At 37.0% G+C, this 16,788-nt stretch overlaps 1 protein-coding gene across 1 annotated transcript in view; it reads left to right on the plus strand.

Moving 5' to 3' along the window:
- LOC136032701 (uncharacterized) overlaps positions 1–15,765 on the plus strand; it is a 78,408-nt gene extending 62,643 nt beyond the window's left edge. Inside the window, exon 6 of the mRNA XM_065713005.1 lies at positions 14,384–15,765. Coding sequence (XP_065569077.1) covers positions 14,384–14,584 — 201 coding nt within the window. The 3' untranslated portion in view covers positions 14,585–15,765. The remainder of the gene's footprint in view (positions 1–14,383) is intronic.
- Positions 15,766–16,788: the final 1,023 nt, after the last annotated feature.

Genomic DNA, 16,788 nt, shown 5'->3' on the forward strand with positions numbered 1-16,788 from the left:
AATAAGAGCTCTGAGTCACAAAGTCCTTCTAAATATCAAAATTGATTAAGATCCGATCACCCACTCGTAAGTTATAAATCCCTAATTTTTTCTAATTTTTCCTCTCCCTTTTGCCCCCCAGATGGTGGAATCTGGGAAAACGACTTTATGAAGTCAAATTGTGCAGCTCCCTGACACGCCTACCAATTTTCATCGCCCTAGCACGTCCAGAAGCACCGAACTCGCCAAATCACTGAACCCCTCCCCCCAACTCCCCCAAAGAGAGCGAATCCAGTACGATTCTGTCAATCACGAATCAAGGACATTTGTTTATCCTATCGACCAAGCTTCATCCCGATTCCTCCACTCCAAGTGTTTTTCCAAGATTTCCCTCTCCAACTCCCCCCAATGTCAAAAGATCTGTTCGGGATTTGAAATAAGAGCTCTGAGACATGAATTCCTTCTAAAAATCAAATTTCATTACGATTCGATCATCTATTCGTAAGATAAAAATACCCTAATTTTAATGTTTTCCAAGAATTCCGGTTTCCCCCTCCAACTCCCCCGAATGTCACAGGATCTGGTCGGAATTTGAAATTACAACTTTAAAGCACAAGATCCTTCTAAATATCAAATTTCATTAAGATCTGGTCACCCTTTCGTAAGTTAAAAATACCTCAATTTTCAATATTACCCCCCCCCCCCCAATTCCACCAAAGACAGCAGATCCGGTCCAGTTATGTCAGTCACGTATCTTATACAGGTTTCTATTCTTCCCATCCAGTTTCATCCTGATTTCACCGCTTTAAGTATTTTCTAAGATTTCCGGTCCCCCAACTGCCCCCCCCCCAGTTACGCTTGATCCAGTTGAGATTTAAAATAAGATACCTGAGTTACGAGGTCCTTCTAAATATGAAGTTTCATGAAGATCCGATCACTCCTTCGTAAGTTAAAAATACGTCATTTTTTCTTATTTTCAGAATTACCCCCCCCCCTTCAATTGAGCGGATCCGTTCCAATTATATAAATCACGTATGCAAGACTTCTGCTTATTTTTCCAACCAAGTTTCATCCCAATCCCTCCAATCTAAGCGTTTTCCATCATTTTAGGTTTCCCCACCCCAAACTTCGCCCAATGTCACCAGATCCGGTAAGGATTTAAAATAAGAGCTTTGAGACACGATATCCTTCTAAATATCAAATTTCATGGAGATCCAATCACCCGTTCGTAAGTTAAAAATACCTCATTTTTTCTAGTTTTTCAGAATTAACCCCCCCCCCCCCCCCCCAACTACCCCAAAGAGAGCGGATCCGTTCTGGTTATGTCAATCATGTATCTAGGACTCGTGCTTTTTTTCCACCAAGTTTCATCCCGATCCCACCACTCTAAGTGTTTTCCAAGTTTTAGGTTTCCCGCTCCCAACTCTCCCCCCTCCAATGTCACCAGATCCGGTCGGGTTTAAAATAAGAGCTCTGAGCCACAATATCCTTCTAAATATCAAATTTCATTGAGATCCGATTACCCGTTCGTAAGTTAAAAATACCTCATTTTTTTAATTTTTCAGAAATACCCCCCCCCCCCAACTATCCCAAAGAGAGTGGAGCCGTTAAGTTTATGTCAATCATCTATCTAGGACTTGTGTTTATTTTTCCCACCATGTTTTACCCCGATCCCTCCACTCTAAGTGTTTTCCAAATTTTAGGTTTCCCCCTCCCAACTCCCCGCCCCCGTCACCAGATCCGGTCGGGATTTAAAATAAGAGCTCTAAGACACGATATCCTTCTAAACATCAAATTTCATTGAGATCCGATCGCCCGTTCGTAAGTTGAAAATACCTCATTTTTCAAATTTTTAAGAATTACTCCCCCCCCCCAACTACCCGAAAGAGAGCGAATCAGTTCCGATTATGTCAATCATGTATCTGGGACTTGCGCTTATTTTTCCCATCAAGTTTCATCCCGATCCCTCCACTCTAAGTGTTTTCCAAGATTTTAGGTTTCCCCCCTCCAACTCCCCCCAATGTCATCAGATCCGGTCGGGATTTAAAGTAAGAACTCCGAGACACAATATCATTTCAAACATCAAATTTCATTAAGATCCAATCACCCGCTCATAAGTTAAAAATACTTCATTTTTTCTATTTTTTCCGAATTAACCGGCCCCCCACTCCCCCCCCCCAGATGGTCAAATCGGGAAAACGACTATTTCTAATTTAATATGGTCCGGTCCCTGATACGCTTGCCAAATTTCATCGTCCTAGCTTACCTGGAAGTGCCTAAAGTAGCAAAACCGGGACTTTAGGTTTCCCCCGTCCAACTCCCCCCAATGTCATCAGATCTGGTCGCAATTTAAAATAAGAGCTCTGAGACACAATATCATTCCAAATATCAAATTTCATTAAGATCCAATCACCCCCTCATAAGTTAAAAATACTTCATTTTTTCTATTTTTTGCGAATTAACCGGCCCCCCACTCCCCCCCAGATGGTCAAATTGGGAAAACGACTATTTCTAATTTAATCTGGTCCGGTCCCTGATACGCTTGCCAAATTTGATCGTCCTAGCTTACCTGGAAGTGCCTAAAGTAGCAAAACCGGGACCGACAGACAGACCGACAGACCGATAGACAGACAGACAGACAGACCGACAGAATTGGCAATTGCTATATGTCACTTGGTTAATACCAAGTGCCATAAAAAACAGTCGGTAAAAATTACCATCCAGTCGGTAAAATTCCTCGCTCCCCCCAAACATATTGGCCTGCAATGACCCTGATAATAAAGAAGATAATAAGTAAAGAAGCTACTTAAGATAGGTCATGTCAATAAATCTTGTCCATAAAATGTCAAAACGCTTTAACAATATTTTAAGTATTCAATTTTAAGTTTAGACTGTAAATATAACCATAAAATTAATGTGCTCCATTTGTGCTAATATGGTCTCAAAGTTTTTGGCAGCTATAAAACTTAAATTGTTTAAAAAATTAATCTATAGTATCAAATATTCAAAATATTTTGCGCTTGAATAAAGGCAAAAAAAAAACCATTAAGGTGTTCATTGCAACAGACAATGCTAGAATAGTACCGATTGGAATATCTTTGCATTATAAAATACCGATAAGCAAAAAAGAGGCGCTGATTTGTGAGCCTGACCCTAGTGGTCTGACAGTTTGGCTGTTTATGAGCGAAGACTCGTGCCACGTGGATCAAATTTATGGTAGTGCAGAAGGCTATCTGAAAACATTATCGGTCCGCATTTGGGTTTCACCCTGTCTCTAGGTTTTGTATAGACGGTATGTGCAAACGTGTCCAACCTCTAGGATATGAAATTTATATCGTGGTCGCTTTTTCTGCGAGGGTTTCTTCCAGGTGAGTAAGCAGAAACTGATTTTAAGGGGGGGGGGGATTAGTTCAAAGAATTGAAAAAGCAGGTGAATTATACGCAAAATATCTGTTGATAAAAGGGGGGGGGGGCGAATTCCCCTTAATTGCATATCTGTGTCATTTGGGTTGGATTAAGAGGATTACCTTCTACTACATTGAAAGACTGGTAGCCCTTTGGTCTCTTTTTCTGCGGAGGGTCCTTCCAGATATATAAGCAGAAACTGATTTAAAGGGGAGGGGTTAGTTCAAAGAATCTAAAAAGCAGGCGAATTATACACGAAAAATCTGTTGATAGAAGGGGGTCCAATTCCCCTCAACTGTATAACTGGACCATTTGGTTGGGTTAAGACCATCCAGTACATTAAAAGACTGGTAACGCCTGAAGTTCATTGAATGAATAAATGAAATTTCAAGTTCTATACAATATGAAAATCAGAAACTATTATGCCCAGAACGTGCGACAGGTATCAGGTTAGTATTATCGGTCTGTTGAGGTAGTATTACCTGACCAGTTACTAGCTGATAACTTATTGCTGTTTACTAGGGAAGAAAATTAGAAACGTAGTGAGGAGTATTAATGAAAATGCTTTATGTTTAACAGAGAGAAAAGCTCCTTAACAGAGAAAGAGGGGCTTGTATAAGAATTATTTGAGTGACAAATAATATGAGAATGCAGGGGATGCAGCCAGACGGCATAATAGTAAAATATTGTACTAGTATGCTAATAAATTGAGAGGGAATAGTCAATCTAGACTTGTCCCATTAAGAATAGGAATGGGGCCACGCTTAGTGGTAAGGAAAGAGTTAAAGTGACATGGGCAGAACATTTCTAGAATGTGCTAAACTGTGATAGAGTTACAGGAAAAAATATTAAGGAAATTGAAGCAGTTTGTGACACTTTGAATGTGAAGAAAATTTATTTTTTGAGGAAGAATTAGAGACAGTGTTAAAAAGACTAAAAACAATCAAGCCCGGATGTTGAATGTGCGGTAAATGAGTTTTTTCAACATGGTAATTGTGAGGTTAAAGACATATTCCTTCTTTCATCACTAATAGGTATACGTATCATCTTCGCAATTCAAGGAATTTTAATATTTTATTTACTCTACCGATGAGGTCTGATTTTAATCCATTAATTGCTTGTCATGTCGTTTGCAATAGCCTACCCGGGTCAGCGCAAGATTGTCACTCGTTTAGTATTTTCTGAAGAATTTTAAGACATTTTTAATGTCTGATGTTTATGTTTATAATTTTGTTTTTTGGACAGGGGGGAGGGACAGGGTACCCTAGCCTGGGTTAGAAATGTTTGTTGTGAGGGGTGTCGAGTTTTGTTTAATATTTGTTGTGGCTTGGTTTCAAATATGTTTTTGGAATTTTATTTAATTTATTGGATAGCGATATAATTTTCCTTTTTTGGGGGGGGGGCAGAGGGTTCTTAAAATATCTTAATGTTTCGGTCTTTTGATTTCTGCGTGTGTGTGTGTGCGTGTGTGTGTGTGTGTGTGTGTTTGTGTGTGTGTGTGTCTGTTTGTGTGTGTTTAGTATTTGTTTCATTTTTGTCTTTCCCCTGTTTTTTTTTGGCATTACGGGGGAGTCTATGTTGAGGTGTTTTGTTGAAAATTTATTCGGTGAATAAATAGACTGATTGAAGATCATGATTATCATTTTTGAACTAAAGCAAAGTGTGTAGCAATTTTAGGAAGACTTTAATTAAACCAATCAATAAGAAAGGTAATAATAGTGAGTGTGGTAATTATAGGGACATTAGCTTGGTTTCTATACGAAGTGATTTACTTCGTATGATGATACTTTTTAGACTTAGAGATGCTGTAGATAAATTGTTAAGAGAAGAACAGGGTAGTTTTCGACCTAATTTTCATTCTTAGAATAATAATGAAGAGCTACCTAAATCATCAAAGCCCTTTTTCCTCCTTTTATAGATTTCGAGCAAGCGTTTGGCTCAGCTGATAGAAGAGCTTTAGCAAAGGCCCTGTCCTTGTATGGTTTACCAGATAAATACATTAAAGTGAATAGTGCTATGTGTGAGAATAATACTGCTGTGGTTAAGGTAGGAAATGTGGTTAGCAGCTGGCTTCGTATTAAGTTAGGAGTTAAGCAGGGTAGCCTTCTATCTCTATTTATATGGGTCATTTGATAGACTTTGTTCTAAGAGCCATAGCAAAGGCAATATGAGAACACGAAATCAATTGGGGGTGTAAAACTCCCCTAGACTTAGTAGTACCCACGATGAGAAAATCAGTAAAATGAATGAATTTTTAGAGGTTTTCTGAGTTCAGGGTGCGAAAAGGTTTGAAATTAATGGTAACAAGACTAGGAATTAGAGAAAGTGAAGAGGTGATTTTGGGGAACGAAAAGATCAATAAGTGTACGCTTTGCTCACCTAGATAGTATTACTAGTAAAGACGGTGAGTGTATTGAAGATGTTAAAAGTAGTATAGCCAAGGTCCAGGATGTTTTTTATAGCAGAAAAAAGTTTGAAAGATAGGTCTGTAAACCAAGATTAGAATATTGAAAGATACAGTGATGACAGTAGTCAAGTATGGTTCTGAAGCGTGGACGCTCTGAAAGAGGGTAGAGAATTTGCTATATGTTTTCCAGAGAATCTGCTTCGGATTACTTTGGGTTTGAGTACACAACTGACTTCCCTTATCTCAAACATTAACCTCTACGAAAAATGTGGTTCTTCAATACCCTTTTCTAGGGCTAAAATAAGAGGAGGGTTGAGATGGCCTGGACACGTTTTGCGGATGAAGGATGACAGATTGCCCAAGATCGTCTTTGTTGGCCAACCGCCTAGGGCCAAACAAAAAACAGGTCGTCCCCAAATGGAGTGGGAGGATGTCATGAGGAAAGATTTAAATAGTAAGGAAAGAAGGAGGAAGGTTTTGACTATTTTGGGATGGAGGAGAAGTATGCGTAGCTGGGCCTGCCTCAGGTAACTTGATGCTGCAGTGAGTTGCTAGTATTAGCAGTAGATGAATAAATCTATGTACACATAGATGGAAATGCTTAGATAGGTAATGTAGTTAGATGCAGTTATGTTCAAATAAGATTTTTACGTCATCAGTTTTTACCCCCAAAATATTCTATTCAAAAAATCACGCCCTGAAACTGCACCTCCACTTGACAAAGCCTGCTTATTATAAAGGAACGGATCCTCTACTCAAGGCTGTATTTGGAATATAATTTGGGGATGGGGAGGGTAGGCTTTACGGTTGAATTTTGTCCACATTAACTACTTAACTATAGAAAAGGATTTGAAATGAACCAAAATGTTACTTTGTTGAGACGTAGAAATATAATAAATTTTATGAGCTGTCGATAAGGGAGAATTGGCAAAATTTCTATGAAGTACATTTTTCATTGTTTATTATTATATGATTAAAGGTTAGCTGTTGAGTTAATTCACCTTTTAAATCATTTTATTAGGTTTTCAACCACCAACAAGAGGAGCATTGTTTAACTTTGGGTAGTTACTTAGAAAATTTGCTTAAGTCAAAGTTGGCATCCAAACCGCGCTGATGGGCAACTTTTGCTCCTCTGTGAACCTAAGGGTTTAATTTTTGGGCACAAGCTCTTTTGGCACAAGTATATATTTCCGCATTAGTTCGATCATGTATTACGCACATTTTTAGAAATTGACCAAAAGATAAAAAAGATTTTAGAAAGATTGTGTATTTTAGACAAAAAACTAAAATTCTATTTTTCGAAAAACTCTAGTTCTATTTTTATCTATTTTTGAAAACGATTGAAAAATACTATCTTTAGACTCAAATAAGGTTTAATTTGTTTGAAAAAGTGGATGGAAACAATCGATCGAGCGCAATTCGTTTCGACAAAAAGATCAAAAAAGGTTACAAGCAAGGTCACTTAATACCTCCTGAATTATCGTACCCGGGCTGAATTCTAACTAAGCAACATCAAATTTTATTTTTCTGGGGGAAAATTTAAAAGATCACTTCGAATTCTGTTCCAATTATGCATGACCAGTCTCAAATTCAGGCATCAAACCGGCCCGTGAACACATCATTAAAAGATGGTTTCTTTAACTGCATCAGGTGGAGGACTGCATCAGGTTTCTTTAACTGCTTCGGGCAGGTATTCAGGAGTCTTTTATGTGAAAGGACAGATAATGAAATAAAGTCACGAAGAGTTAAATTGTGTGAACTGTGGGTACAAGCACAGAATAGTAACATTTTGTCAAAAACAACTTTTTTTTGTGCTAGGTGAATGTTTCTGAATGATTCTAAAGCCAGAATGAGGGCCAGGAAGGAGTTTTCAGTCTCCATCTTTTCCTGTCCTGACTTGAAATAGAAAGTTTGGCTCAGAGTCCCAATTCCACTCGAAAATATGGCGTAGGCCTAGACATGGTAGTTCGCATTTACTATGCCATTTTCTGATCCGACGTCCACATGCTTACTTACCTTATTGGTGGTTATGTTTGTTAATCACGGCTTTCTCGTAAATAATAAGCAATACCTTTGAAAGGATTATAACCAAGGCCGTATCAAGGATTTTGTTCAGGGAAACTATTTTTTCGGGAGGGGGGATAAAAAAATAAAAACTCATCAAATTTGTATGCATTCTTTTATGTTTTTACGAGTCTGATAAACATTTCAAAAGGGGGTCAAACCCCCTACCCCCTGGATACGGCCTTGGTGGCAACATATTTTAAAGCCACATTGTTGACCAAATTCAATTCTTCTAATTCACTGAAGTATGGCATGATTCGGCCCATGAACAAGCATCGTACAACCATTTCAACTATTTTTTTTCTTACTTTTTTTTTTAAAGAATTTTCACAGTATATCATCTTTGACATGATGAAGGAGTATCTATCAGAAACCCAAGTGCCGTTGATTTTTTTTAGTCCTTACCATTCTTACATTGCTGCAATAACTTATACTGTCGGTTTCATAATTACTAGCTACGCCGACATAGCTTGATTTAATTCAGGCTTGTTCCGCTAATTTCCCTCCTTTGGTTTCTCATACCACCAAAGATGAAACTTAAGGGTTAAATTCCAGATGTGAAGCGACATTTGGATTGAAATCCCTGTCAACGGAGCGACTTTTGGCAAATATAAAGTGCCACTTACAAAATTGCAGGGAAACATAATGCTATTTATCTTATCTCTATTTATGTTCCTAAAAATTTATGCAAATATAACAAAATGGACATAAGTATAAGTAAATAATGAAAGGTATATCGTGTCTTTGTAAAAAGGTTGTCCTAGAGATCAATTTGGAACCAGGCAAGGATGTCAATTCACAAAAACTTAGTTAGGGACAGGAAAGCAAAATGTTTTCAAAATCTAGAGGGGGGCAAGTTTGAGATTTTTTTCAATTAAAGTACTAGAGGGGAAATATTTCAATAAAAATACCAAATGAAGCATTTTTCAAAAACTGGGGGAATTTAGAAAGGAGGGAGTAATTGTCCCTTCCCCAATGGACATCATTGTCTTTATCATCATTGCCAATATTTCTTTCCTTATAGCCCAGGAAAGTAAGATTGAAACCACATGTTTCATAAGAGATTACTTTTTTGATTTACGGTCAGTCAAACCAATACCTACATCTCCCTAAGTCTAAGACGATTTCTTACGAAAAAATCTAACATGTCATTGCGACATTCCGAAGCGCCCTCATTTCTAGAGCCATCTCTAACCACAGTCATTACAGCGGCCACTAACATCCTAATCTTTGTTTTTTAATGTACCGCCTTATTCTTTTAAACTTTTTCAAAGGTGGTTTTAAAGAGATTCTCGGAAACACTTTCCTACTCGGTCACACATTTCGAAAACAGCTGGAAAGCGAAAATGGGAAAGTGGAAAGCGAAGACGACACTAGGAGCATGAAAACTAGTGAAATACATCTGCTACGGCTATCTAGCCTGCCTGTACTTTGGAATAAGAACTGGCCCTCTTCATTTTTGCCACTAAAATTTGCTTTCACAAAACATTTTTTCCATTTTCTTCGGCCTTTTTGAAAATTGAACAAGAAATGGGGTTCCCAGTTGTACTTTCCACAACCTGTCTGGATTCCGAAAAAGGGAAAAGCGTTTCCAAGTTGCGAAAACCCGAATAGAAATTATTCCTGTTTGTCTTTGTCTATAGAAATCTACGGGAAGTTATTCCGGATCTGCTTTCCAACTTGATAAAACTTCCCTTTAGTTAAAAACATTTTATCTCCACTTCATCCATCATTACTAGTAATTAAATAAAAAAAAAATAATTTTTTTTAGCGGAAAGTAAGGAGCGACATTAAAACTTAAAACGAACAGAAATTAATCCGTATATGAAATGAGTTGTCCCCTCCGCAATCCCTCGCTCTTTCCGCTAAAGCTTTTAATTGTTTTAAAAAGTAGAATTGTGGCAAAGAGTCAAACTTTAGCGTAAAGAGCGAGGGATTGCGGAGGGGACAACTCATTTCATATACGGATTAATTTCTGTTCGTTTTAAGTTTTAATGTCGCTCCTTACTTTCAGCTAAAAAAAAATATTTTTTTTTTATTTAATTTCTGAACGTTTTTGAATTAATGCATGTTTGGTTTTGGCTCTCCGCACATAAATTATTAAAATGAAATTTGTATATTAATTCTTTTTTTGGCTAAATGGCTTTCTCTTAGTTTTGATCAGACGATATTGAGAAATAAGGGGTGGAGAAGGAGGCCTAGTTGCCCTCCAATTTTTCGTTTACTTAAAAAGGCAACTAGAACTTTTAATTTTTAACGAACGTTTTTATTAGTAAAAAATATACGTAACTTAAGAATTAACTTACGTAACAAACTTTCATAACCTTATATTTTTATTATGTATACGGGGGGGTTTGTACCCTCGTTAATACCTCGCTCTTTACACTAAATCCTAAGTTTTGTCCCAATTCCTTAAGAATGACCCCTGAATTAGAAATGCCGCAGAATAAATAGTTGAAATTACCAAAAACACTTTAGCATAAAGAGCAAGGTATTTATCTCCTCCTAAATACCTCGCTCTTTATGCTAAAGTATTTTTAGAACCCCTCATATGCGTAATAATCTCTATTCGTTTAAAGTTTCAATGCTACTTCTTCCTTTCATTTGAAAAAACGTTTTCATGTTTATTTTTCATTGTTTTCTTATAGTAATGCTAGAGAATCCTGCGCCCTTATCATTGAATTTTTCTTCCCCCATGATAGATTCCTCCAAGGAAAGATCCTCCAACATAGCCCCCTCTCCTCAGCCCCACCCCCAAACAAAATAAAATCCCCCTGAAAACGTCTGCACACTTCCCAATAACCATTACTATATGTAAACACTGGTCAAAGTTTGTAACTTGCAGCCCCTCCCCCAGGGATTGTGTAAGTCATCCCAAAGACATAGTTATTATGGTTTTCGACTATGCTGAACAAAATGGCTATCTCAAAATTTTGATCCGTTGAATTTGGGGAAAAAATGAGCGTGGGAGGGGGCCTAGATGGCCTCCAATTTTTTTTGTCACTTAAAAAGGGCACTAGAACTTTTCATTTCCGTTAGAATGAGCCCTCTTGCGACATTCTAGGACCACTTGGTCGATACGATGACCCCTGGGGAAAAAAAACAAAAACAAAAAAAACAAATAAACACGCACCCGTGATTTGTCTTCTGGCAAAAAATACAAAATTCCACATTTTTGTAGATAGGAGCTTGAAACTTCTACAGTAGGGTTCTCTGATACGCTGAATCTAATGGTGTCATTTTCGTTAAGATCCTACGACTTTTAGGGGGTGTTTCCCCCTATTTTCCTAAATAAGGCAAATTTTCTCAGGCTCGTAATTTTTGATGGGTAAGACTAAACTCGATGAAACTTATATATTTAAAATCAGCATTAAAATGCAATTCTTTTGATGTAGCTATTGATATCAAAATTCAATTTTTTAGAGTTTTGGTTACTATTGAGCCGGGTCGCTCCTTACTACAGTTCGTTACCACGAACTGTTTGATAACACTATCTAGCAGTTTTCCCAGATGTCCGGTTTAAAGTTGCGCCACCACATAAGTGAAAATGCCCTGAAATCGATATCTTTTCATTGAAAATGCATCAAATGAACGATTTTTCCAAGAACATGAGTCGATTTGATAAATTCAAAACGCAGCCACCAGGAAAAATGCCCGAAATGGTGCAAATGCGCTCCGTCTGGCAACTCTACTACCTATGAAACCAAAGCCATCCATTCGGTCAACCTTTTCGACACACGTAGAAAATTTTCGACACATTTAAAGTAGGAAATAAGGTTAGCAACTGGTTGTGTATTAAATCAGGAGATAAGCAGGTTTGTGTTGTATCACCCTTTATACGGATCATTTTGATGGACTTCGTCTTAAGGAGCACAGGAAAGGCAATTACAGACCGCAGAATCAAATGGGGAGGAAAAATAAGTGAAGATGAAAAGGTGACGTTGGGTAACGAAAAGATTGATCAGGTTGACAGCTTTACTTACCTTGGTAGTATTATTAGTAAAGACGGTGAGAGCAGTGAATATTTTAAAAGTAGAATAGCAAAGGCTCAGGGTGTTTTCTCACAGTTAAAAAAAAGTCTGGAAGAATATGAAGATAAGTCTCTAAACCAAGATTAGAATATTGGAAGCTACAGTGATGACAGTGGTCAAATATGGCTCTGAAGCATGGGCGCTCTGAAAAGCAGACGAAAATTTTCTAGATGTTTTCCAGAGAAATTGCCTACGGATTGTTCTGGGTACCCGACTGACTGACCGTATTTCAAACAGTAGGGTGTGCGAAAAGTTTGGTTCAATCCCACTTTCTAGGGCTATAATGAAAGAAAGGTTGAGATGGCTAAGCCACGTTCTGCGGATGAGGGATGACATATTCCCGAAGATTGTCCTTTTTGGCCAACCGTCTGGGGCTACACGGAAGGCAGGTCGTCCTCGTTTGGGTTGGGAGGATGTCATTGATAAATATTTAAAGGAAATGGGAACTTCCTGGGAGGGTGTAAAGAGAGAGGCCTTGAATAGATTAGGCTTGAGGCAGAGTGTGTGTAGCTGTGTTAGCCTCAGGCGGCTTGGTGCTGCAGTGAGTTATTATTATTATCAGTAGTAGTAGTAATAATTTTCGACTCAGTTAACCAGCTCATTCTCTCTATCCTCATTTATTCATAAATTATGCAGGCTGTTTCTTTCAGCATTGGTGTTTAAACATTAGAGGGTTTTATTGTAAAGTAGCAGAGAGTTCACTTGTAGCAAGTTGTAGGAGATGCTGTGATTGAAAAAGTTTTTTTTTATTCTTTAAGATTTTACAGAAAAGAAGCATTTAGGTTTTGCGCTCTTTTTGCAAACTCAAAATATGACATGACTACAATGGGTGAATACAACACAGGGTGTAAGAAATGGGGTAGTTTGGCTTCCCTTTGTAACATACGCTTAAGTAATAATACTTTTCGCTAAAAAAGAAGAAAGAAATGCGATAGTCGGTGTAAAAAATAGGTAACATAGAAACTGTAAGGATATCATGAAGGATATTAAATCTAGATAATTTAAAGCTTAAAGCTCGCCCGTTGCCACTTCAATACCTCGTACATGATTTGAGACACAAATTGGTCCATATCACGCTCCCCTCCCGCTTAATTTGCTTCCTGATTTTAGTGGAAAAGTGGGTATATTCTTCCTTTATCGAAGCAGATAATACAAGAATTTTGTATGTGGACGGTTAGACGCAAAATGAGGGGTCATGTTTCTTCCAAAGCCGCACAGTCCCCCTCCAGTATAATATTTTCAGTGTAAAGGTCAACCAGCCAGCCTTCTCTGTCTTTTGCCCAGAAGCAGTAAAATCCACACTAAACTTATTTGGGTTGGTAAACTGTGCTAAGGGGACAGAATGGATAGATGTGCACCTACCTTCTGAACAACGTGACTAAAGTCATTGAAAACTGGTAGGCAGGTACTTACAGCCTAGGAGACCTGAAGCATGATTTTAGAGTTTTTGACCTTTACTTCCCCCGCCTTAGGTTTCTTTGTTCGGGGAATCTTTCCTCTATCCTCGAGAGTAACTTGTAAGCGAAAATCGCAAAGCATGGAATTTTTCAGGGGAAAAGGGTTACAGATTTATGCTAACTGGTCTACCTTTTATTCCTTTTGGATACATTTTGGGGCAATGAAATTTCGTCTTTATACAAATGGCCTCGCAACAACTATAAATAAACATCAACAAGCCCGTATCCAGGGAGGGAGGGAGATAAAGGGAAAATGAATCCTCCCCCCCGAAATGTTTGTCCAAGTCGTAAAAACGCAATAAAAATGAACATGAAAAAATTCTGCGTTTTTCGAAGTTTTTTTTGGAAACTTCATTGAGACACAAATAGAACCAAAATATTTGTCCCTGCTTCATTTCCGAAGCCAGCCAAAGTTTGTACAATAATTTAGGTTGAAAAATCAGCATAAATGTGACCTTATAGCCCCTTTGAAGCATTTCCTGTCATTTTTCATCATTTTGAAACACAAAAGCTTTCTGAATTCAATTTGAGATGATGGTTTTTTTTATATAGAGTTTTGAAAATGGTTGTTTTAGAGTGGAATTACCCCTGCCGAGAGTGGTGCCAATTGAAAGGGTAGGGGTGAAGTCGTCCCTTAGATTTCGAAAACAAATTCTTTGGGATATTTGTCTCTGAACTTTGTTATTTATTATTTTATTTTTCTATTATTTTATATGTCTTTATTATTTTTTCTATTGTTTGGTAAATGACGACTTATACTTATTGACGACATGACTGCCTGTCCATGGATTATTCTTTATGGTTGATTGTGTATGGCTATGCTGTTTGACCTATGTGATTGTATGGATGAGTAGGGTTAAGGCCCCATTCAAGTGCTGGTCTATATTAATCACTAATTTAGGAAAACAGTCTTCCTTTTCTCCTTCTATCTCTCTCTCTTTTTTTTTCTTTTTTTTTGTGTTTGTGCTGTTGCATTGGTGATTTCTCTTTTCATATATATATATATATATATATATATATAGTAATAAAATTAATTTCAGGTTCCGTATCCCGTTGAGCCAGGAAAGAATTTGGCAAGTGACAAGGAATGCACAGCTAGTGAATACGTCATTAATGTACTTGACGCTGATTTAAGCAGATCAATTTCAGATGAAAGAGATGAAGAGTGCACCTGGGTCGTTCCAATCGAAGAAGTCTGCTCAACTAAAAACCATGATAATTTTGAAGATACTAAACTCTGAAAACAAAAGGCAATAATTTCAAACTCAAATAAAACCAGTGACGAGTTGAAAGGCTTTATTGGACATCGCAGCGTGGAACTCTATTATGGTGCCAATTCTTAAAGACATTAAGAAAAAAGCAGAAATATTCCATTATCTCTTTTTCTTGGTGAAAGCTGTGAAAGACGTTGAAGCTATACTTGAAAAATAATTTATTGGGCAAATTCTGAAATTAAAGAACATTTTAGTGCAACGAATTAAAAATGAGAGAAATTTGGAAACGAGTTACGTGAAATTCATCCAAAGACTACACCTTCGTTGCCACATCGTTGCTGCTAAAAAAAGACAATAAAATCAATTCCTTCTTACTCAATTATAATCAATTCCTTAAATAAATTATAAGAAATCAATCAAATAATAATTGTTAAATTTTAACTTGATTTAATTTGATTTAATTTGATTTAATATGATTTAATAATTATTAAATCAATTATAAAAAAATCAAATAAGTAATTGATAAAATCAATTCCCTATTACCTTTGAGAGCTCGTTCAACTTGATTCCTTCTTACAGAAGAAGATGGTTAGTTTTACTAAGTTTAATGAGTTTAGTTCTTCTCGTGCATTATTTTTTCTGGCTCAAAGAAAGTTTTACACATGGAAGAGGGCACCCGAAGGTATACTTTTGTCCCCATAAGTTTTGCTTGTACATGAGTCGGCACCAGAGCCACTAAAACCCTGAGTACTCTCATAGTCTTTTGCTAATCCAAAACCTTTGCTGGTGCACTCTTCCGTGGGGGCATTCAACTGGCATCCATTTCTTACTTAATTGTGTCAGAGCTTTATATAATAAAAAAAAGAATCTTTTTCAAAAAAAAAACAAATAAGAATGTCTTTTAAACATAGAACCTACACTAACTAACTGAAACTTTGATCTTAACGTACTATCTATATTTTTTTCTGTCTTTTCTACATCTTTTTTTCTATTTCTTTATTATCATGCTTTACCTTCAAATTTTGCACCGAACTTGTCTATTTGTCATTCAGAAGCATCTGCCTCCTAGAAATTGCTTAGATTTTGAGTAGAGAAAAAATTCGCTAAACATCAAAATTTTGTGAAGTAAAATTGATGGTGCTGAGCAAATTTTTTTTCTAAGTAAACTGGGCGCCACTGAGTGATTAAAGCTCAAAGCTTATGCTCCCTTAAAAAAAAACAAAAAAAAACAGTTCCGATAAAGCCCCAACCACCCCTGGAAAAAGACAACAAATAAACACACATTCATGATCTTACTTCTGGCAGAAAAGTACAAAATTCCATATTTTTGTAGATAGCAACTTAAAATCCGTACAATAGGGTTTTCTACTATGTTGAATATGATAGTGTGATTTTCATGAGATCCCCTAATTTTTTGAGGATGTTTCCCTCTTTTTTTGGGGAAAATCAGGCAAAATTTTTCCGACTCGTAGCTTTTGATGGGAGACAGTAAACTTAATGAATTTCACATATTTGGAAACAATAGAAAAAAACTATTTCTTTTAATGTATTAATTGTTATCAAAATTCCTATTTTTACAGTTTAGGCTGTTATTGGGCCTAGTCTCTTCTTACTTCGCGTTCGTTACCACAAACTCTTTGAAACTGTAAGATTGTAGACAAATAAAATAGCAAAAACGTGGAAAGAGAACATAAATCTTAAAGTGATAGTCATTTGTAAGTTTACCAGTAGCCTAAATACATCTAAGTATTTCTTGGGGTGAGGCCACCTATACTCAGTGAAAGTCTTGTAGTATTTATAGTTATAAAGTTGCATGTTATAAGTGTTATAGTTCTGGGTTAAACTTTTAAAAGATGCATTGAACCTGTTTCTAGAGTGCAAGCTAGAAAAAGTAATAACAAAGGTAAAGTCTCATGGGTTTTAAGTTTTCAACAGTACATTCCAAATTTTCGGTTTTTACATGCATGTCAAACTCTTTCGTGCCAAACCCTAAGAGAAAAACTATTAAATATATTCCAACCAGAGGCGCCATTTGGACCAAATCTTGGGGTGGGCATAAACTCCATCTTGACCCCCCCCCCCCGACTCACTTCGTGTCGCGTAATTATCTAGGAAATGGGCATTTGACAGAACTCGAGAATTTTATTATGTATCTTACCTACTTTCAAAGTTTACAATAATTAATAGCAAATAGCGTAATTACCCCAAGGGTCGTCAAGTAATTACGCTCT

The sequence above is a fragment of the Artemia franciscana genome, chromosome 11 (genome assembly GCF_032884065.1).
Source record: "Artemia franciscana chromosome 11, ASM3288406v1, whole genome shotgun sequence".
Lineage (NCBI taxonomy): Eukaryota > Metazoa > Arthropoda > Branchiopoda > Anostraca > Artemiidae > Artemia > Artemia franciscana.